General features: G+C 38.1%; 1 protein-coding gene across 2 annotated transcripts in view; it reads right to left on the bottom strand.

Moving 5' to 3' along the window:
* The window catches only part of TUSC3 (tumor suppressor candidate 3), a 117,087-nt gene extending 94,719 nt beyond the window's left edge, over positions 1-22,368 (bottom strand). For both annotated transcript variants that reach the window (XM_021534976.1, XM_021535059.1), the window contains exon 1: positions 22,200-22,368. In XM_021534976.1, the coding sequence (XP_021390651.1) occupies positions 22,200-22,325 (126 nt within the window). In that variant the 5' untranslated portion in view covers positions 22,326-22,368. The remainder of the gene's footprint in view (positions 1-22,199) is intronic.
* Between the last annotated feature and the right edge of the window lie 215 nt (positions 22,369-22,583).

Genomic DNA, 22,583 nt, shown 5'->3' with positions numbered 1-22,583 from the left:
GTGGGAAAAGGAGAACTGACTTTTACTTACTTAAGAATGCTGACACACTGTGAAGAACATGTTTCCATACTACACTGATTAAGATGTAACAAACTCCCTCCATGGAGATGGGAAAAACATCATTGCAATCCAATTTGTGCATGGCAAAATATAGGTCTGATTACATAATAAGTTTGAATATAAATGATTTGGCAGCTTCACTTCATTCAATATTCATGGCTAAGAGACAGAAAAAAATCTACTTCAGGCCAGAAGCAGTTCTTGTAAAAGAACAAATTAACTACGAAGCAAGGTAGCTGTGAAGTCTTTTGAATAGTAACTCTATTCAGTAAATTCAGATGTATGTGAAATGGGCAACACTACACTAGATAGTAGGGGAGATGAAAAGCATTCACTTTCTTTGACAGCAAAATACTTGGCAAAGATGAAGATTAATAAAATGACAAGGCATGAGCCATAAGACTTGTCAATCCTCTCTCGATGCAGCTGCAACTGCAGATGTAGATTCCTTAACAGCATCATTCTGTAAAGCATGGAAAGAGACACGCAAGACCTAGGATTGACAAACTACTCAACAACTGAGCATTCCTCATGGAGAGATCAATTTGTGAAAAACATAAGGCTCAAGAAAACCAGAGCTGAAAACAGTGGAAGGGTGGAAGATTGCAGGTTGGTGAGGCAGTAACACTTCCCCTCTCTGGGTACCAGTTTGCAGATGTTGTTAGAAAAAAAAAAAATACTGGATCTGGTGAACTCAGTCTGAATTAGTTAAGCCATTCTAACCCATCTTATATTGAGATCCTAGATGATCAGATGTTATAAAATATTCAAAGCACAAAGTAATTTTAAACCACTGCTCAGAAAAGAAATTAAAAAAGAAAATATGTCTTCTGATTATCACAATATGGCACACGGTTTCCTATTCTGGGAAGAGATATCATTGGAACCATTTTCATGCAACAGAACACAGCAACAGGACAAAAATCCCTTCCATGACGGCTCCTGTCAATAGATGGATAATAAGAGAGGCAACAATTAGAGCTTAATGAATAAGAATCATCCCTTTTATATATTAGAGCAAAGAGTGGTCATGATGAGATCAGAATCCATTACTAGCCTTATGTATTTCAGGGAACTGCAATAAGGACTGAAACAGAAAAAATAAAAGCATTTGAAATAGAACATACTTGTTGTGATAGCATTTCACACCACGTCATCCCATTTTTCCTCTCCTAGTGTAGCAAAGTAAAAAGAATTTATAGAGCTAATTCATACAGCCTAGCTTGAATTTTCAGGGAAGAAATGCAAAATCAAAACCTACAAGTCAAGTGAAGACCTTCAGCCAAAAGCAAGGAACTTATTTCATCTCAAAGACAAAAGGAGGTCACAGACAAAACGAATCACACTGAGTCTCTGAGAACTACTACATTTTATGCCATGATAAGTAAAGTCAGGTCCAACAGAATAACAATCTGTGTTGAATATCTGTAAAACTGAAAGTCCTTTAGTATCTTATCTGAAGGATTTATTCTTTTGTTACTTTGCAGTGTTTAGAAACACAAGAAGAGCATATGACACTTAACAATTCTAATTGTTAGTATACACTAACAATCAGAACAGTATGAGTAGGAATTTCCACAGAGAAAACCTGAATCACATGAAATACTCACCGAGTATTTCCTTCTGCAGTGTGAGTTACAAGACAACTTTCTAAAACAATGATTTATCAACCTGGAAACAAATGAATGATTGATTCAAGTGCAAGTTTAAAAAGTTAAAAGCCAAAAAAAAAAAATTAAAAAAAGGAATTCCTAAATTTAAATCTTTACTTGCAAGGTGCATAGACCTGGAAGGAAAGCTTAAAGGTAAATAACTAAATTAAGAACAAATACAGCACTCAGTCAACTCAGAAATGGGGAGGAACTTGAATAGTGGCTGAAATAGGCTGATGGCAACTAGGAGGAAGAAGAAAATAGTATGATCTAGTCTTCCTTGAATGTGGTCAACTGAGCTCATTTGGATACTGACAGGATATATTTGTATAAATACCAGCACTAAATGTGCACGTGGTCTCTGATTTTAGAATAAATCACACAGATCAGAAGGTAAGAGAAAAGATGAGTACCAAATAATGAAATCAAACCCTTGATTCCTTTCCACAATTGTCTGCAGATATTATTATGATTACAGGTGTGCTTTCCTCTCCCACTCCATAGAAATCCAGAGGGTTTTATGGGAAATAACGAAAGAAAATTTTCTAACAAATACAAATTTCTTCAGAGACATCAAAATTTCACTCAACCTACTTTTGCATTTCATTCATCTCTCTCCATAGAGGATAGCAAAATCTGACAATCTATCTTAGAACAACAGACAAAAACCAGATTGTGGGAATACTTTTAAAATCCATCTGTACATACCAAGAAGAGTAGAATATCAAAAGGAGGGGAAAATTTAAAAATACCAAAATTCTTGAGAAGAATGTTGTAAAAATTGTAGAAAAGATGCAACTAAAGGTTATAAGGAAAAATATCTAGATAATCACAGAAGTGTGACACGAAGTCAGAAGTATGATGACAAAGAACATACAAAGGAAAACCATTATATGAGGAAAAAGTAGACTCACTGGGAGTTGCAACATGAATAAACAGACTGAAAGAAAAAGAATGCAGTATTACACTGAAGGCAAGAGACATACAGTCTAATAGAGGAAATGAGTGTAGGCAGCCTGAAATTTGACTATGAACAGACTAGAGAACAATTTTTGGCAGAAAATACATGGATAACTTTCCCCAGAGCAGCCACAAATGTTCCAGGATGAAGCCTGCTCTCTGAATTGAGCAGACTTTAAGTTTGCAATCAATATATGTGAATATTCTATTTCTAGAGAAAACAGAAAAAGCTAAGCTAAAAAATGGAATAATAAGAATCAATCCATACACAAACAAAAAAAACCTGACCATCTGGGTTACAGGAAGGAAATGAGACTTTTAGGTTAAATAGAATATGAATGTAGTCACAGGAAAAACAGAAGTAACTTTTACTGTACCAACTTGAGTTTGCAGCTGGTGAATCTGCATTTTATAAAAACCCAGAGGGTTTGGAAAACAAGTTATACCTTGAAAACAAAAAATAAAAACAGGTGGGGAAGGCAATAAAAACTGTATTAGAAGATGACTAAAAATGTCAAAAATTTGCAGAATCCCTATCAGAGGAAGGATACAAGATTATAAGAGACAGATCTACTATTATGCTTTTTCTTTTTGAGCATTATGGCTAGATTTGTATAAAATTAGAAAAATATGCACCCTTGCATCCACACTTTTTCAAGACCATATCATGCTGGCATTGTCAAAGTTTCAAAAGACACCAGGGAAACTGGGGTTTTTTGGACCATGTGAAATCATAAATATTTGATGGACTTCTATTATCCATTCAGTTTGTTCTGCTTTTAGAAAAAAAAGTCATAACATACAGAACTACATTTCATAAATAATTTTAAGTCTAACAGACTTTTGCCTATCATGAGCACTTACAGAACTTTTTTCCAAAATTAAATTTACTAAACTTGACACATTATTTGCTACTAAGAAAGGCACAGAGCACATAAAGACCACTTTTTCCAAGAATTGAAAAGAATTTGTGTTGCCATACCTTGAAAATAACAACAAAAAAGAGAAAAAAAAAAACAAGAAAATGCAATGTATACCCCTTTCTTTGCTATCAAATGGAAAAAGCAAGAAAAAAGAGAAGTACCAACCTTTACAGTTTATAAAATGGACAAGCAACTAAAGAAGTTACACAGGAAACCAGTCATATATCTAACAATTGAATTCAAATACCTAAAGCCTGCAGATGACTCCAGCATTAGGGGCAGTGCGGTGGTGTGTTTTTCTTTCATTTGATATTTGTTTAATATCTGTTTCCCCCCCCCCAACCCCCCTTTCCCTGCCCCTTTCCCTAGAACCTTCCCTGTCATTCATTCTAGCCCCCTCCTCAGCTTCCAGATGTTAGTTCTGCCCTAAACTCCTCCCCTGCTATTCCCTCATTGGTTACTGTTCCTACACCCGTCCTCCTGAGTTCTGTATAAAACCTTTGCCCCCCCGCCCGCCGGGGTCTTGGGGCTCATGGAATAAAACCATCTCGTTCCCCCCCCAAGTCCCGTGTCGCCTTCGTCTGTCCCTGCGCGCCACGAACTGAAACTGCAGAGCTTGCGGGGGAAAGCGGCCGCCCGTTCTCTTCCCTCACCGCCCAGCCTGGCACGGCTCGGAGTGCCGCGGCTCGGAGCGCATGCCGCGCCACAACATATGGTAGCAGAGGATGGTTCCCTCCTTCGTCTTGTAAAAAAAACGGGCAAATTTGTGGGGGCGCCCGCCTCACAGAAGAAGAAGGAGGGAAGAAGAACATCTACGGCCGTAAAAGCTCTGCCGGATGCTATGAGGAGCTGAGCGCCGAGCGAAAAAGATTGAGGCTCCGGGACCTCTTTGTTCTCGCCATCTTCCCGCCCGGGAGCAGCCGCGCTGCACGGGCAGCCGGGCTGCAGAGCTTTTTGGCGGGCAGACTTACCCGAGGACACAGAGGGCGGTTTTGGCAGCGGCTCGGGGGAGCCTGAAGAGGGGCTGACCGAGAAGAGGTTCGTTCCTCGGTCAGCATCTGCAGCGAGACCACCGGAGGCTGATAGTGGCCGAAACCAAGGCTTCGGGGACGAGTCTTGGTTTAACGGGAACACCCAGGCTTCCGGAAGGGCCAAAACCGGGAAGGAACATCCCCAGTTTTTAGCGCGACTTTTCCATCGAGTCGAAGAGAAGATTCAAGCCATCTCCGTCCGAGCCTGCAAGGTAAGGTGGGCTACACGGGGTGGGGGTCGCCCCGACGGGCGGCTGGGTCTGCCACCTTTTTTTTTTCTTGCGTTTTGACCCCCGTCTGCGCCCAGACTGGGGCTGTAGCCTTGCATGTCCCTGGCAAGCGGGTGGGTTTTCTTTTTCTGGGGGAAGCTAGCACTGAGTGCTATCCTTCGCCTAGTCTTCTGTGGGGACCTAGATTAGATCGCTTTTTCTTCTCCTCGAAAAAGTTGTCTTCTCTATCCTCCCCTCCCCATTCTGGGCTGGACGGAGGGGGTAGAAAAGACACCAGTAGGGATCAGCTAAGAGGGCGACACGTTAGCTATAGGAGCGTTGTTAAAAGGGGCCCTTTACACCCACGCATTGCGCCGACATCCAGCTGCGTCGGGCGGCCCCCCCCCCCCTCCTATAAATTTCCCCTTTTTGCTTCTGTGAAGCTCCCTATATCCCCATCCCCTCGGACTTTCCTAAAACCCTTTCCTATCCTCCCTTGGGGATTGCTGTGGCCGAGCCGCCCCAAGTGCCCTGCCGGACACTGCTCAGGCCAAGTGCAGTGTACCCGGCACCCCCTCCCAAGATGGCGCTGGCCACGCCGCTCGGGACCCATTTCCCGCCTTGACCCTTCTTTTCCGCCCCTGGCTTCCCGCCAGTCCCATTTCTCTCCCAATAGCCCTGCACCGTCCCTGCACGAGGCTAGTCCCTATTGTGGGGAGGCGGGGTTGGATATTCCCCATCCTTCTTCGGGCTCGTCCTCCGGGGGGAGGGTCGGGAGGGATCTTCTCCCGAGGAAATGGAGCCGAAACCCGGGACTGGGGATCCGTCATTTTGTCTTCCCCCTGAAATGGCGGCGCCCCGGTCCACCCCTTACCGATACCCCCTGTTAATCATAGCAATCACTAATTAAGTGATTGTCTGATTCCCCTATCCTATTCCTTAATGTACCCTACCCAATACTCCTTTTTATTTAACTACGAATTCCTCTTTTTGCTTTTGATTATTTTTGAATAATCTGTTTGTTGAGTTATATTTTATAGAAAAAAAAATCATCCCAGTTAATTAATACTCAAGATATTAGGCCCACCTCTCAAACGGACATTCAAATTGAACAAACCACATCGCTATCTGCTGACTCTGCTTTAAGACAAGCGCCGTTATCCGCTAACTCTGCTTTAAGAATTTGAGAAGCTAAACATCGCAAGCGCCGCGACGAAGCAAATTCTAAATCAGATGAAGTCACAAATCCTGCTGTACTTTGTACCCTTAATTTGGACTTTCATTTAAGTCAATTTTATATATTCCAAATGAAGTTTTTATATATTTCATATGTTGTAATCACAATTAGTTTATCATTTTTTAATGTCTTTCAATTTATGTTTTTTTAATAATATGTAATGTTACAATTTGATTTTATATTAAGTTGTTTTGTTGTAATTATAATTAATTCAGTCTTTTCTAATATTTTTTAACTTAAAGGCTGTGTTTAACCATTATTGCTACAAGAATCACTCAGCTACTATATCGCTTCAGGCTTGCTGCATTGCTGCGAAATTTAAAAATTTATTAGTTATATTTAGTTGATCTTTTATTATATTTAATTCCAATAATTCCATTTAATTATTTTATTCAAATTAGATAGTTGTAATTTTAATCATTCTAATTAAATTTTTTAGTTTAATTTCTGTCAATTATTTCATTCTATTTCAATTATTTACATTATTTACATTATTTTAGATTGTTACTCAGAGCAGCAAAACAGCAAGTTTTGTGCAGTCTTGTGTCTAATTTAGGCTGTTACTACTCTTCCTGCCCTATAAATGCAATAATGTGTCTTTCATGTCCTTTAAGTAATTTACAATGTTATCATATGATTTTATATTATTTGCATGTTTTATTAATTTGCTTAAACCACAAAATTCTCCTTCTTTTTGTAAAGAAAAAGAGGGAGATGCGGTGGTGTGTTTTTCTTTCATTTGATATTTGTTTAATATCTGTTTCCCCCCCCCAACCCCCCTTTCCCTGCCCCTTTCCCTAGAACCTTCCCTGTCATTCATTCTAGCCCCCTCCTCAGCTTCCAGATGTTAGTTCTGCCCTAAACTCCTCCCCTGCTATTCCCTCATTGGTTACTGTTCCTACACCCGTCCTCCTGAGTTCTGTATAAAACCTTTGCCCCCCCGCCCGCCGGGGTCTTGGGGCTCATGGAATAAAACCATCTCGTTCCCCCCCCAAGTCCCGTGTCGCCTTCGTCTGTCCCTGCGCGCCACGAACTGAAACTGCAGAGCTTGCGGGGGAAAGCGGCCGCCCGTTCTCTTCCCTCACCGCCCAGCACGGCACCGCTCGGGGTGCCGCGGCGAGGAGCGCATGCCGCGCCACAACAGGGCAGTCCTAGCAATGTCTGTCTCTCAAGCTGAAAAGGTAAGACAGCAAATTTCTTTCTTCTAAAAGAACTTCAGAAAGTAGTACCTTGTTTCATTGCTTCACACGAAATTAATGAAAGCCCACTTTGGTTTCAAGGTCAACACTTCCAATTTTTTTTTTCTCCAAATATCAGTCAATCTGTTTTAGGACACTAAGAGTAATTACCAAAGACAATCAAAAATATATACATCATTTGACATGGTCTACAATAGCAACATGATCCAGACACTTTAATGGACAACCTACTATCAGACCAGAAAGGGAAGTGTCCAAAGCAAAGCATGCAAACTAACAAAACTCCTTCTTCGTATTAAAGAAAATTCACATTTTCTCTTGCCAGAAATTACAAATTGTAACACAGAAATGTTCATATGATACAACTATTTAATCACTACAGTTTGGATGCAAATTAAAACTGTTGATTTTTCCTTCTTTATTTTCAAGATATGCAAATCCATCCTCATCCTTTTTTTTCTTATGATAAAACATTTAAGTAAAGAGATTCTACAAGCAATTTTAAAAAGCTATTAAAGTAGGCAGTAGAAAACATTTTGAAGGCATCACAATTAATTGAGTCTATGCTTCACTTTTAAAAATTAGGAAATACATACATTATAGCCATTGCACCTATTTTAATGTATGTTTCAGAGTACTAGGTCTCCTAATACTTTCTGCAAACTTTTCATCACGGTCATTGTGAGAGAAATCTTCATCTACCCTCACATTATTTCACTGTCATTTGATTGCTAATGATTACTGATAAATTCTTTGCCACCTCTGACATTAACTCTCCATAGTTTTATTATGTCGTCCATTCATTGGTCACTTTATTGTCACAGTTTCCTAGCAAATTCTGTTTCTCAGGAGGCATAACCACATAAATATGATAGAACCATGAATTTTAGCGTTCTTCTTCATGCCTAGTACCTCAGCATTTTCAAACAACTAAACCTTTAACCTCTCTCAGCCGTCCACATGAGGTTCTGGCACACTTGCCATTTACTCATACATTAAGAAACAGAAGTATCACACTTTCCTGAGCAGGAATTCCTTTAATCAGAATACTACCTTCCCCGTAAGTACTTCATTAGAACAGAAAGGACATAGCATGCTGCTAAGTTAATTAATGGATTCAATGGTCAAACAGGAGGTAGCAAATCTCTAGTGGCACATAAAGCACTTAATCCTTTTAATATAAAATAATTACTTTGTATTTTTAGATCTATTTCTGAGTAGTTTAAGGAAAAACTATTCATAGATAGTACCACATAAAGTTTGTCTAAATTTAAAAAATGAGATTGGTAAGACCAAAGCAGAAGTTCATTGTGGAATATTAAATCATGACTGTACAAACAGTCAGGAAGCTTTAATGAAAAACCTAATAGTTTTCATCCGTTAATATGTTATTGCTGTTTAAACAGCAATACTCAGCACTATTTTCTATGTTGAATATTAAAAATTCAGGTACCTTATAGTGAATAACTCAATGAATCACACTGAGGAAACTTGGAATGAAATTAATATCTACATTAGAAAAATAAAAACATTATGTGCTTACCAAAATTACATTTCATTCTCATGAAAACATTCTCACACTATCATGAAGTCTGTATTTTTAACTTTTGAAATCATCTTCTAAAATCCACATGAAATTAAATTTCCAATTCTATCCATTTTTCATTCTTAGAAAAAGTTGCTGTAGTTCTAATGATGAAAACCAGCTGAAAATGTCTCTCTAAGCCCATTTTAAAGCACACATTTTAAGGTTTTTGTATAGTCAAGATTCAGTGTAAAGACTTGAGTAAAAATGTGTTTCCTCCAGAATATTTTTACTATCAAAACAGTTCATTAGATTCACAAAAAGTTCCATTTTCACTTGGGAGAAGTACAGACATCAAATTACTTTTGAAAACAAAGTTGCTGTATCAGCTAATGAACTTGTAATTTTCTCCCTCACAGCCAAGCAAGCATGAGTTCTGCATGACAGCACAATGCATTCATTGCTCAAAAAAAATTATGTAGCTATAACTGAACAGCTTCAGATAGACTTTTGAATCACTTAAGACACATGCCAATAGACAAATATACTAACACAACCATAACTAGATCACTTTAGTATGGTGGAACAAAAAAATGCAATGAAAGATTAAAGTTTTATTGTCTATGATTCTACATGTCATCTGAATGTGCAATATATACTTGAATTTACAACCTAACATTGCTCACTTGAAGCTCTTGTAAAATGAACACGCCTAAGGTGTCATCATATCTGTCCTAACTTTATGAAGGGGACAAGGAGGGAAATAGTTGTTACACAGATAGGACCATCTTCATCAGTACTGTGCCCTACAGGTGGCTAAAGCTCCAATACTAACATAACAGAATTCTAGAGTAGGGTGACTTTATGCTTTATTGCTTCTAGGTGTAGCTCACTTGCTAATACATTATCTACAGTATAAAAAATTTTGCACTAAAATTTATCAGCATTAGTACCTCTCCTCTCATTTATCATTTCATTAAAACAAAGTAAAATAATGTGGTATTTGACAACCTATAGATGAAATCATTATAATCTTGCGCTATACTCTCTTTTGCTTGTTATCTGTAGAAGTAATGAGGTACTTAGATTAATCCACATAGAGCAGTTAATTGAGGAATTTCGATCTACAGCAAACAGAAATGGAAACCAGAGTGGGCAATTTTAAAGTTGAACAAACTTCTCCTGTCCGCCACCAGGTACTTACAAAACATACTTAGATTTTGTGTAATCTCCCCTTGCTTGGATATTACATTTTTGTAATATCCAAATGGCATGGAATACTGAAAGAAAAGTGCAGATTTTAGAGCCTTTATGTTCCAGGGCTGGCTCTGTGAGCACTGGGTGTAGTGCACTATACTTAGTTCTTCAGCCACCTCCACTGTCACAGACAGTCACAACTGAGAAGATGACAGCTACTTAAACAGAGAAAGCAAGTGTACAGAGGTTACCCTGAGAAACCTTCACTACTTTAAAGTAACCTTGATTTCGTTCATTGCCCTCCCAGCTGGTTTGGCAGGCAGTACTCACGTCCAGATGGTGGACAAGTAAACCTACTTGAACAGATTGTATTACAATGTTTTACACTGAACAGTTATTGGATTAAATGTATAAATAGCTGTGGGAACCCAGGACTTTCCTCTTTCAAATGATCATCATTCAGCTACAAAATTAACTTCTCTCTTGTCACTCCTCTGTGGCCCAGTGAATTCTGCGACATTCTCCAAACCTCTGTGTCAGTGTAAGAGGACAGTTCAGAGTGCAAACAATGCTCTAGAGGGTTAAAACAACTGATATACTTCAGAGCAGGAACTTTTTGAATTAATAAAATAACGAAGATCATCTTAAGAGGATACAAGCACCCAAAGGAACAGACAGACAAGTGTTCGGGGTACTTTATGTGAAGCAGCATAAAATTTCCCAGAAATCAAATTAGTATCAACTGTTCACACTGTATCAGTTTCCCAGACATGCTTTAACCATAATTCTACTGTGGAAGAGGCTGAGATGCCACATTTAATTGAAAATTTAACTCCTATTGTGAATGTTACAAGTTCATAGCACAGAATGACTTAAAGAAGCTTAGTTTCTGTGCACAGAGTGGGCTAAAATACAAGATGTCAAATCAGATGAGGTCTGTCCTTTATGCACTAAAGTAGAACTTCAGGTAACTACTACTTTTAAAGAAATTGCATTATGTTAGCAGCCTCACAAACCAATATGCATTTACATGAGGGCATTTTAGTTTAAAGTTTTACTCTGAAAGCTACATTCTCCATAAATCTGGTTAAAGCATTTTGATCAATTATAGCATCTAGAGTTACAGGACAAAAACCCACACATGTCAACACCAAGACAAATGCTATTTCATCTAGACCAGGGCAAACCAATGTGTGTAGGTATATGTGTGTGCATATACAGGCACACACCCCCACATCTCCACTGACTAATTTATTCAGCTTACAGGAAACAAAAAAAAAAAGAAAAGGCTTACAATGCATTTGAAGTGCAAAACAATTAGCAATGTCTTTGACAGACTACAGGAAAAAATGTTCAGCTCCCTTGAAGTTGCAAAATAGAGCTTAAATAGTAACCAGGAAATTAGGTGAAAGAATGTAGAGGTAGATAGAACATTGTAAACATAGCTGGAAGAAGTGCATAAACAGAAAATGAGGAAGCTAAGTGGTTTTGTGGAAGTTATGTAAAAGAAAAAAACCAAAAACAAAACAGTGCATGCCCTAAGAGAAGTTCAAGCCATAGTCCCTTAAAATTTTGGGGCTCTCAGTGAATACAACCACCTTTAGATGATCCTCTAAGACCATAAAAAGACTTCCAATAAGGAGCAAAGGCGTGTAAATTCTGATATTTATGTATTAGCTTGGAAGTGTGTTGTAGTGGCTATGGTGTTGTAGTGACCATATGACTACAGTTATGATGGAATAAATACCCTGTTGTAAAATTTCACGATACACATTCAATAAGAGGAAAAATCCTGTGAATGTGTGCAGCACTGTAATAAAGAATGCCTGATTTCAAATACTTCAAATTCTGATAGAAAGATTATTTTCTGGCTGATTTCAGTATCACCCCAAACCAAAAAAGCATAAAGGAAATAAAAAAAAATATAATATCTACAGTTTGTCCAACAGATATCAATAGCTTTATTTTTTCTTCTAAAAAATTGTTCACTAAAGAAATTAGTGCACTGCTCTCTATAACTAATAGAGATTTGAAAAAAAAATAGACAAGAGCTTCTATTCATACCTAGCTTAGAAGAAAAAGTATGCCACAACAGAAGGAAAATGTTTACACAATAACTTCAGCATGAATGCACCATTTGTGTCCTTTTCATAACAATTCCCGTGTCATCTACTCCATGTGCTATCACATTGTCACTAACTGAATCCACCAGACAAGTAAGAGGCACAACAGTCATACAACTTCAGTTTTGGACTGAACTTCCTGGGACTGGAATTCTTGAAGTTCCTATGAAATTCCTGCCCTTCACTTTCCATTTCAGTTGAAGCTTTAGTAGAAATCAGGCATAAAACAGAAAAATGGAAAAAATTTCCACTGAAATGCATTAGAGCTGAGCCATCAGCTACCAAGAGTACAAATCATGGCTAAATATTTAGAATTGTGATGCAAAAATAATATAGAATTCAGATAACTTTACTAGTTTCTACCCTCTAACAGATTTCAGAAGGATTTAAGGACACTTACTTCTGAGTACATTTGATCATTGAACTTGGCTTCATAGTTTTTTTTTTTCCCATGGAGATTTTTTTCTATCCTTCGGCCCAATGATTTAAAAAAATCCTGCTGTACCAAAGAAGTTCAGCAAGTTCCCTTTATTTTCCAAAACATAGGAAAAACAGGAAACAATATTCAGGAAACATGTGATGGGATTTCCATTTAAGTAACAAGAATGTGCAATGTTACACCAGACAGAAGATTTGCACATGAGGCTATCTTGTTTATCACTGACTAGATCTGAGGATAGAAGCTAACCAAGTTCATCAACCACAGGCATCTGCAACACAGTAATTCTGCTTCACATCCAACTTTTAATTAGCACAGACATAGCACTAATGGAAGAGAAAGAATTCTCAGTGATCTCTAAGCCTCTGAACATGCCCTACACTTTAACATACCAGACTTGGCTTTGAGATCCAGCTGTAGCCCCACTTAAGAGTCAGATAAAGAAAGTGCAAAGTGCATTAGTTCCCCTAGGCATCATCTGAAAATACCTGATATCGGAAGACATCCTGGTAAAAGGTATCACAAAAGATTCACTTGAAAACAAAAACCACTTATTGCTGCATGAGTTTGTGCACTCTTCTAAATTTCAGTGTTTGACTCAAGTAAGGGGAAGTGTATTCGATACCACCTTCAACCACATGGAAGTATTCAGGTCTCACAACTCAAAATCCCTGAAACCTATCCTATAAACCATAATCAATAGGCACACTTTTACAATTTCACATGATCTGAACAGAAACCAGAATATATAATACCTTAAAAACATCACCTTAAGTACATCACTATGTGATGAAGGAAAAACACTACTCTAACCAAGTTATTATATTATTACTTTTATTTTTTAATTGTTATTATTGTTAAGGACCATGTACATAATCATCACTGAAGAATCAGTATATTCAGTCATCATCACTACCTTCTCCTCCTGTAGCTGAAAAGTACACAATATTTTACCAGTACATATTCTGAATAGTACAGCTTTTACAGTTTTGACTTTAGCATCCACATTCTGGAGAATTACAAGATTTCAGAAACATCCTTTTGCACTTTGTATTCCCTAGTTCAAGATCACCAACTACAAAGACTGCTGTTACTGTGACCTATGATGAGGTGCTCTACTGTTAACTAAATTACTCTACAATTCCCTCACCTTATTGTAGCTTGAATTCCTCTCCTTGGAAAGACATCTAAACATATGCAGATACAGCTAATTTATTCCTTCACTCTATGCAGTCCTAGCCCTGGAACTCCTAGGGTATCTAGAAGAGCATTACCTGGGTTAGTCAAAACAGACACAGGTATTCTTTTAGTATTCAAATACCTTTTTTATCTTGTTAGATAACCTTGAAAAAAACAAAGTAGAGAAAGGAACTGTGTCTCAAAAAAATCTGTCTGCTCAGCTTTCTCACTCCCTGTATTAATCTCCAGTGCAGAATCTGAATGTCTAGCTATGTCTTTTATAAAAAGACAAAGATTCACACTAAAATACTTTAAAAGGATTAAAAATAAAAATAATTTTAATATTCATCTTTTTAGTGCATGAGTACCCCAGTGAATCTAGTAATTATGGATTAAATGTAATTTGTATTTCACTGCAGTTTACTACCAAAAATAGAAGATAGTCATATGCACTTGATAAGTAAGAGAAGTAAAAAGAACAAAGTATTTTAAGCAACAATTTGAACCACCAAAGCAAACAAAGACAAAGCAGCTACAATTACCGAAGAAAGTTTAAGCAATACCAACCAAAAAACACCTCTCCTACTCTATTGTTAAAATAACCATATTCCTCAGCCTAGTGCAGAAAAACCACTGCAATATAACACTTCATTATACTAAAGAGACTCTTGGTGGACAGCAAAGTCTTGAGTTAAAGGCCTAACTTTATATTCAGAATGCATCCAGCCACTAACAAGATCTGAGAAACAAAATGTGTGAAGAAGTCTGAATGTGTATGTATGACCTCAAAATCGGAAAATATAAAGGGAATTAGCTAATTAATTAACTGTACAACTGTCAATTATTTTTCATGAAAAACAGGCTAGATATCAAAAGATTTCACAAAACAATCAAGTTGACAAAAATGCCTAGTAATAATTATAAAAAAAGACCCATAAATTAACCTTAAACTATAAATGGGAATTTTACAGTATTACCTAAACTTTTGCTTGATAAGCTCAAAAATCTACATTGAAGAGATATTTATATGGCTCAGACATTAATGCATACACAACGAAATCTCATAAAGCTAAACAGAAATGCCAATATCCAAGATTCAGTAGACTGTCATAATCAGCCTTTTTAAGGCAATTGGCTAACAAAAACAGTTGAATATGCTAGTTTTTTAATAGTAGAGAAGACAGCAATAGTGATTTGAAACTATGAAAAAGCCAGAGTAAAAGCAGAGTAGAAAACGGTTTCTATCCTTCAAGCAGCAGATGCTACAGCCTATAACCTTGAGCAGCTTTGTGAGCTCAAAATGTCATTCCAGAGGGACTGCATAACTGTAATTACCACTTCTGTTATGAACTTGATATACAAAATGTTCTATGCAACACAGCCAAATTCTGCTAAGCTTAATGACCAGTTCATCCAAACTACAAAAATTAGTTGCTTTAGATTCAGCAGCAAAGGATAAGAAAAATTAATGGAATGGCATAGTTAGGCTAAGGACTACAACTCCTTAAGAAGAGATTATGAATGTGCAGTATTCCAGAACAGTATTATCAGATACAATCATCAGAAGAAAGTAAAATCCTAATAGCAAATCCTATTAAGTGGGAAAACAGTCTGTCCAGAGAAATGCTTCAACTTCTGCCACTACTTTAGCACTCAGGAAGAAGAATGTTTTCATGAAGAAGCCTGGAATAGCAAGGGTACGAATCTTTTCCATGTCACAGGACTATTTTCTGTAACCAAATTATTTCCAATCCTTTTTTTTAATTTTGTCAGAAGCAATCCACTCAATGCACATATAGATTTGTTTATCCACCTTAGAATATGAAGGACTTCTGATAATCACACATAAAAAGATGAGTTTCCCTGTCTGAAATGTAACTTTCAGGTTCACTATAAAATATTTTCCATTTGGTTAATGGCAATCCCTTATTATTGAAAGTTGTAAAAAAACAAAAACAACAACCAAAAAAGCTATTATATTTTATATATACAAACAATGAAAAATATATTATTATATATTTTTATAAAACCCCATAGCATTAGATAAAAAGAAAATATAGTTTTTTTGTGATTTTAGCTACTCTTATCTGTAGATTTATTAGAGCAAGAAAACAAGGCCTAAACCAAATACCAGGTAAAGGTATGTCCTTAGTTCTGACCATTATCTTAGCCAATAAAATGTGACCTTGAAAACACTTCTAAAAATTAAGGTAATAAATCTGAAGACCCAAACCAATATCAAAAAAACCCAGTGCTTTCTAATTTTACTGACTGATTTTTCCAGAGCATGTAGAACTCGAGCAGATACAATCTGTATTTTCCATGTGGTTGCACAGGATGTGCTGTATAAATGGTTATAGAACAGAACAGGGGAAAAGATCAATTATGCCACTGATCTGTCTTATGATAGCAAGGATGCCAAACAGAGACATCTGGGGCAGAAAACTTTCAGTAATCGAATCACAAAATGCTACTGGGCTGCTATAAGCATCCTTTATTTCACTTAGTGTATGCAGTCACTGAAGTTTTCTACACAGATTGGTCAAAGCCAGATCTGCTAGTCAATTTTGTCAAGCTTTTGCAAAACTTTAGTTAATTGGAAATAAAGGAGAGAGGGATATAGATGCTTTATGGGGTTGTACAAAATGAGTAGAAAACAAGGAATTTTTGCAAACATTTTTTTTCCTCTACAGTGTCCCCATTCTTTTTAGGTCAGAGTAGAGGAAAACATTTAGAATTGCATTTAATGAATTTTATATTCTCAGGCATGGCTTAGAACTGTTATTTCACTTCAAACTGACAACTTATTTTAAAGCATTGTTTTAAAAAAGCCTCTCTCTGCTCTAACAACAGTTAAAATGTCCAATTACATAAATGCATACAAAATCTCCACTTAAAATACATCTTTAAAATGGCTTGAAGGCAAATCTACAGTGAGTAATTTCTCTCCACAGATTCAACCTTTGCCACATCTCAATTTTTTATAAAGTTTTTAATGAGAAATCTGTAATTGGTGTAACTGCCAAACACTTTCATGCATCCTGTGTCAAAAGCAAAAACATGCATTGTTCCAGTCTGAAGACCAAACTCAAAATTTTTACAATTACAAGATGAAGAAGGCTTTATTTTAATTTTAAACAGAACTTCTGTAGACCAAGAGAAGAAACTTAAGTTTCAATTATCATTGTTTTTTAAATAGTATCAGAGATCTTGAAAAATGAAGAATTTATTTATTGAACTATATGTGAAATTGAATATATGCTAAACACTCTCCATTCATTACAAACCTTTTTTCCTGTTTTCTTTTTCCCCACTTGCTCTACCACGTTTCCTAATATGTCTTTCAATTAAATAAGCATGCAGAACACTGAACAGAAGAAAAGAATGCTACAGATCATTGAAAACAGCACCAAGAGATAGAGTAAGAAACTAAGTAGCATTCCTTCCATTTTGGAGCAAGACTAAGGACAACATGTTTTGCTGGCTCTAGTTCTGAATGGGTGCGAATTGCTACCTTTATGGTGAACAACTACCAGAAATTAGATGGGAAAGACATTTTAAAGTGTAAGATGCCATTCTGGCTGCAACATGGTAATAATCAGTAACTGCAAATAAACACAGTAGACTCACTATGAAACCCTAAAGGAAAACCAAAACACATGGTGCAGAAACAACAGGATAGGGCCAATCTATCCCAGTTCATTTCAAATAAAACAGGAAAGTATGATCAGGACTGAAGATTCTCTCAGAAAAATTATCATATTTAGTACTTTAAGCCTCAAAAATATACACAACTACTTCTATTTAATTCAAAAAATAACAATCAAACAAACAATAACCTGTTCTTTATGGATGTGATGAGGACAAAAATTAACAGGTGCAAAAATATAGGCCTTGAACACACAGAAATTTAGGTTAGATCTTTAGGGGGGAAGAAAAAGCCAGAAGTTGTAGAGTTAACACCACTAAAGACTTTTATTTGTCAAGAATAATAAAAGTATGGCTGAGCTTTGGGATAAAGTATCAATTAGATTGGCCTTCCAACTCTATCTCCCACAATTTCTTACAACTGCCATAGCTTCTACACTCAGCTGGGGAAATGACACAGGGAGAAAAAGGAAAAGAACTATTATAAATATATGTGTCTTGAAATCCTTTAAAACTAATCAGGGCAAACTAAGATATCACAGAAGCTTGCCTTACAATATTTTTATATGAGTTCAGCATCTTTTTTAGTAGACTCAAGCCCAACAAAATACTTCCACCTGAAGAAAGCTTATATCTAAACAGATCTCTTCCCTGTGTCAGATTTAGCAGTAATGACAAACTACCTGCAGAAAAACAGTTACTCCAATTGCCTATCAGTGGTTTAACTAAGCTTCTAAGCCACCCACATGAAAGCTCAAAAATAAACATTATCTTCTATGAGAAATGCTTTTAGTATTTCAAAGACAATGTTCTCTATGTGTTTCAGTCACAAAAAAATCTATAACAGAAAGCCAAGTAGTATATTTCAAAGTTAATTACTCTGATGCCTTTAATTTTTTAATTGTTTAACCAACCTCAAATTTGTATAACATATATAAAAAGCATTGCAAGGACTGGGAACGGAAAATGCCTGTACATTAATACAATTATCTCAAATGCTGTGAAAAGAGTCAATTATTATTTGTCTTATTATGCATACAGTGTCCAAGAGAACAGTCCTTCTCCAGTGTCTTGCTGCTACTTCACGAACAAGATTTTTTTTTACTTCATTTTTAATATTAAAAGGTACTCTTTAGCACCCAAATAAAAAGCAGGTTTTTCAAATCTAATTAGCTTCTAAGTGTGAGCTATGGGGGAAAGCTGCAGTGTTGTTCTTCATCTCATTTTCAAATTAGACATTCCAATTTTCTATTTATCTCCTCATTTATGAAGGCTGTCAGGAATGTCCATAATATGGAAAACGTATAGCAAGAATAAAGCAAAACAACAGGAATGTTTTGTGTTTATAAATTCATTAAGTCATTCTAAAAATAGCTTCCATGAAACCAGGTGACTAATAATCTAATTCAAATGTATTTCCAAACAGCTCTTTAAATTCTTGCAGATTTAATCAAATTTAAAACCTACCTTGGCACTTCTCAATAATCTGGCAGAGAAGACAGTTTCTTTAGTTATAATTAAGAATATTTTACTATATAGGATGATGTGTTTTAGCAATTTAAGAACTTGCATATATTTTAAATACAGCTTTAATGTAGTATTTCACAATCAACATAGAAATTTATAACAATGTTTCCCAGTTTCCCTGGTTATTTTCACTGCTAGCATCAAGTCCTTCAGAAACATCTAATATCTTAACTCAGTCCTCTTCTTCCTGCCAAGTCATCGCCACCTCTTTCAGGCTCATACAACTGATCCAGACACCTCCAATTATTCAGACTTTATGCATATTTTTCTATGTAGTCAACACTTAAAAAGATAAATTAATAAAAAAAATAAAATCATTGTCTTCACCAAGAATATTTTCCTTCCTTAAGATTAATCTCCAACATCTCAAGTTCTTGTAAATTTGAAGTACTTTTCAAGTAATCAAGTTTTTTATAAAAAATTTGTTTAAGAGTTTCTTCTCTCTAGTCCTTTACCTCTCTTTCTGGACAACCAAACAAAAACACACACAAAGCGCAGAGAAAACAGGAAACTGAGATATGAGTTGATTTTATCTCACTTGATACACATTTTAACCCCACTACATTAGCTTTTCTCTTGCAGTGTTCACTTTGAAACAATTCAGTGTGTGTTCAACCATTTCTCCAACTTCCAGAAAAAAGCTGTCAATCTTACCAGTCTTTTATAAAACATCTTCAGTTCACTCTACACATTTAACTTCCATCACCTTTACCTGTTACCACTGTGCTTATGGACAGTGGTGTGAACAGTAACATCCCACAGCACGAGATCCTGCACTCTTTCAATTCACAAAATTTTCCTAAGAACAGTTTTAAAACATTATTTCCAAACTACTTACTGTAAGTTCAAGTTTCATTTCTCACATACAGATGTTTTCCTCATTATATATATATATATATATTACGTAAACTATTACAGCTTTGGACACGAAGGTTATAGGGCAAGAAGAGTCAGATTTTAGCCCTAACATATGCTACACAGAACCATACAATGTATAAAACCCCGGGAAAAAAACAAGTTACACTTTATTTTAAGCTTGCATTTCAAGTCAAGCAAGAACTTACAATACTCTAATAGTTTCTGTAAAGATGGAGTCATAGATACGCTATGTCTACATAAAGCCAAGGGTTTGTCTGTATGAGCAGTCCATTGTGTTAAAAGCAAAATATTAAACAGGAATGAAAAATGACAGCAAAAAGATCCAGAAGACTGAGATGTGTTAGCTTAAATCAGTTAAAAAGGAAAACACTGAATAACAAGTTTTACAGAGGAGAAATACCTGCTTCAACTGTAATACCAAACAAATGGACAAACAAACAAGCATTTCCATCCTTTTATGTACCACCTCCACAGTAGGACTGGGAAACTTTCTAAAATGTAGTTGTACATATCCATTTTAATTTGCTGTTATTTACTTGTTAGGAAAAGGATTTCACTTAAAAGAAAGATTATTTCAGCTATCTTGGTAGCACAGCTGGTACTCCACATGAAAGTGTCAACAAAAGTTGCAGTGCCAGCACATCGCAGCAAGAGAGAATCAAGTGTCAAACATTAAACACATTTTATTAAGAAAACCTAATAAGTTAAAGTTTTGAAAATAAGTTAATTATAGTAGCAGAAGGGCAACACGTTGACTGCTTACTCATTCCAGAAAAAGTGGAAAAGGCAATGAATGCCTAGAATGAAGGTATTAATTTTTCACCATGACACCCAAGGCATTTATTTCAGTGATCAGATTACTTATCTTGGTAAGACCAGAGTCACACCATTATTTAGATACTTAAATAAGAATTTTACATATTAACTTTGGCTTAGTAAAACATAGAATATTTTGAGTTGGAAAGGACATTGAGTCCAACTCCCAACTCCACACAGGGCAATCTAAAAGTCAAACCATATGCACAAAAACATGTCCATACGTCTCCTGAACACCTACATGCTTGAGGCAATGACCACTTCCCTGGGTACCTCGTGTGCCTAACCACTCTCTCAGTTAGGGTCTCTTCCCTAATATCACATCTGAACTCCCTCTGAAGTAGATTTAAGCCATTCCTTCCTTCTTGTCACTGGACACAAGTGGTAAGACATCCCTGTTGTTTTACATCTTTGGCCTATAAGCCTTAATAACCTACATAGTTAAAGAAAAACAAAACAAGCAAAACACAAAAATTTTGACCATCACTCTCTTTATCTAAGCTGCTAGTTCAGAGAAAGAATCAGCTATAAAAACTGTTCCTTCCTTTTCCTCCACCAATTTATCTTTTTAAGTGTTGACTACATAGAAAAGTATGCATAAAGTCTGAATGACTGGAGGTGTCTGGATCACTTGTATGAGCCTGGAAGAGGTGGAAATGACTTTATGAGTCCTCCCCGCAATACCAACAGATGTCCAAAAAAAAAAAAAAAACCAAAAAAAACCCCCACAAAACAAAACAAAAAATAAAACCACTCTACAGTTTGGTTAAAAGCTAACTCCTTCCATAACTGCAGTTATAGTGACACTGTAAAGAGACACTACTGGGTGGCCTAGCACATAGTGTGCAAAAGCCTAGCCTGAAATCTAGGGCAACCTAGGAAGAGAAGTGTAGGGAGCTCTAGCAGCATTGAAATCTGGAAAAGGCAAGTATGTACACCACACATTTTTGCACACTTCCCTATTTAAACACAAGAGTTGGTGAAGATAAGCTGTTGATATGAACCTGAATTAAAACTGCTCCTTCCTCCACATCTCTCTTACCCAGAGAGTACCATCACCTACACCTGCACTCACACACACCTGCTGCCATCACTTTCATGCTGGTTATTAACGCTGGGCATTCCGCTCCGTTGGCACCACAAGCAGGGGTCTAACTTCCATCGCCCGGGCTCCTCGCCCCGCTCTGCTGCCAGCCCCCTGGCCCACCGCAGAGGCGGCCCAGCCGCGCCCGGCGCGGGGGGCCCGTGCCCCTCTGTGCTCAGAACCTGCCATTTCATTTCAGGGCCCACGGCAGCGGCCTGGGCACGGGCAGCGGCCGGGCACCGCCATCCCGCCGCTGCTCCCGCCGCTGCCGCTGCCCTGGAGACGCCGCCGCCGCCGGCATCACCTCCCGAGCAGGCAGGGGCACCGCCTGCCCGGCGCCTCCCGCCCCGCCGGCGCCCCGCTCGGGGCCGGCGAGGGAGAGGGGCCGGCGGAGCGCGGGGGGCCGGACGGGGGCGCCGGGCGGACGGGGACGCGGGGACTGCGGAGAGGGAGGCAGCGCGACAGGGCACCCCTGGCCGGGCGCGATGGCCAAAGAAGCGAACGTCTCTACCTCCTTCTTTTTCTGTCCTCCCCCGAGCTGTCCGCAGAGGAGGAGCAGGAGCAGCAGCAGCAGGGGGACGCAGCCCCCGGCCGGCAGGTGCGGCAGCCGCCGCGCTGCCCCGGCACCCAGCGCCATGTTCCGCCCCCGCCGGCAGCACCTGCCGCACCGCCACGCTGAGCCGGCCCGCGCCCGGCCAATCGCAGCGCCCCGCGGCGCGGCGCCGCCTGGGAAATGTAGTTCTGCGGGGACCGCGGGGCCAGGTCGCGCTCGGCTCTGCGCGGGTGCTGCGGGCAGCGCTGGGGCTATGCGCGCCCGGGGGCTCTGCCCGCCCGTGGGCTCTGCCCTGCCCGCCCGGGGGCTCTGCCCCGCCCGTGGGCTGTGCCCTGCCCGCCC

Source organism: Lonchura striata, chromosome 4 (genome assembly GCF_046129695.1).
Source record: "Lonchura striata isolate bLonStr1 chromosome 4, bLonStr1.mat, whole genome shotgun sequence".
Classification (NCBI taxonomy): domain Eukaryota; kingdom Metazoa; phylum Chordata; class Aves; order Passeriformes; family Estrildidae; genus Lonchura; species Lonchura striata.
The sequence above is the reverse complement of the archived record's forward strand: the minus strand, read 5'-3'. Positions and strand labels throughout refer to the sequence as shown.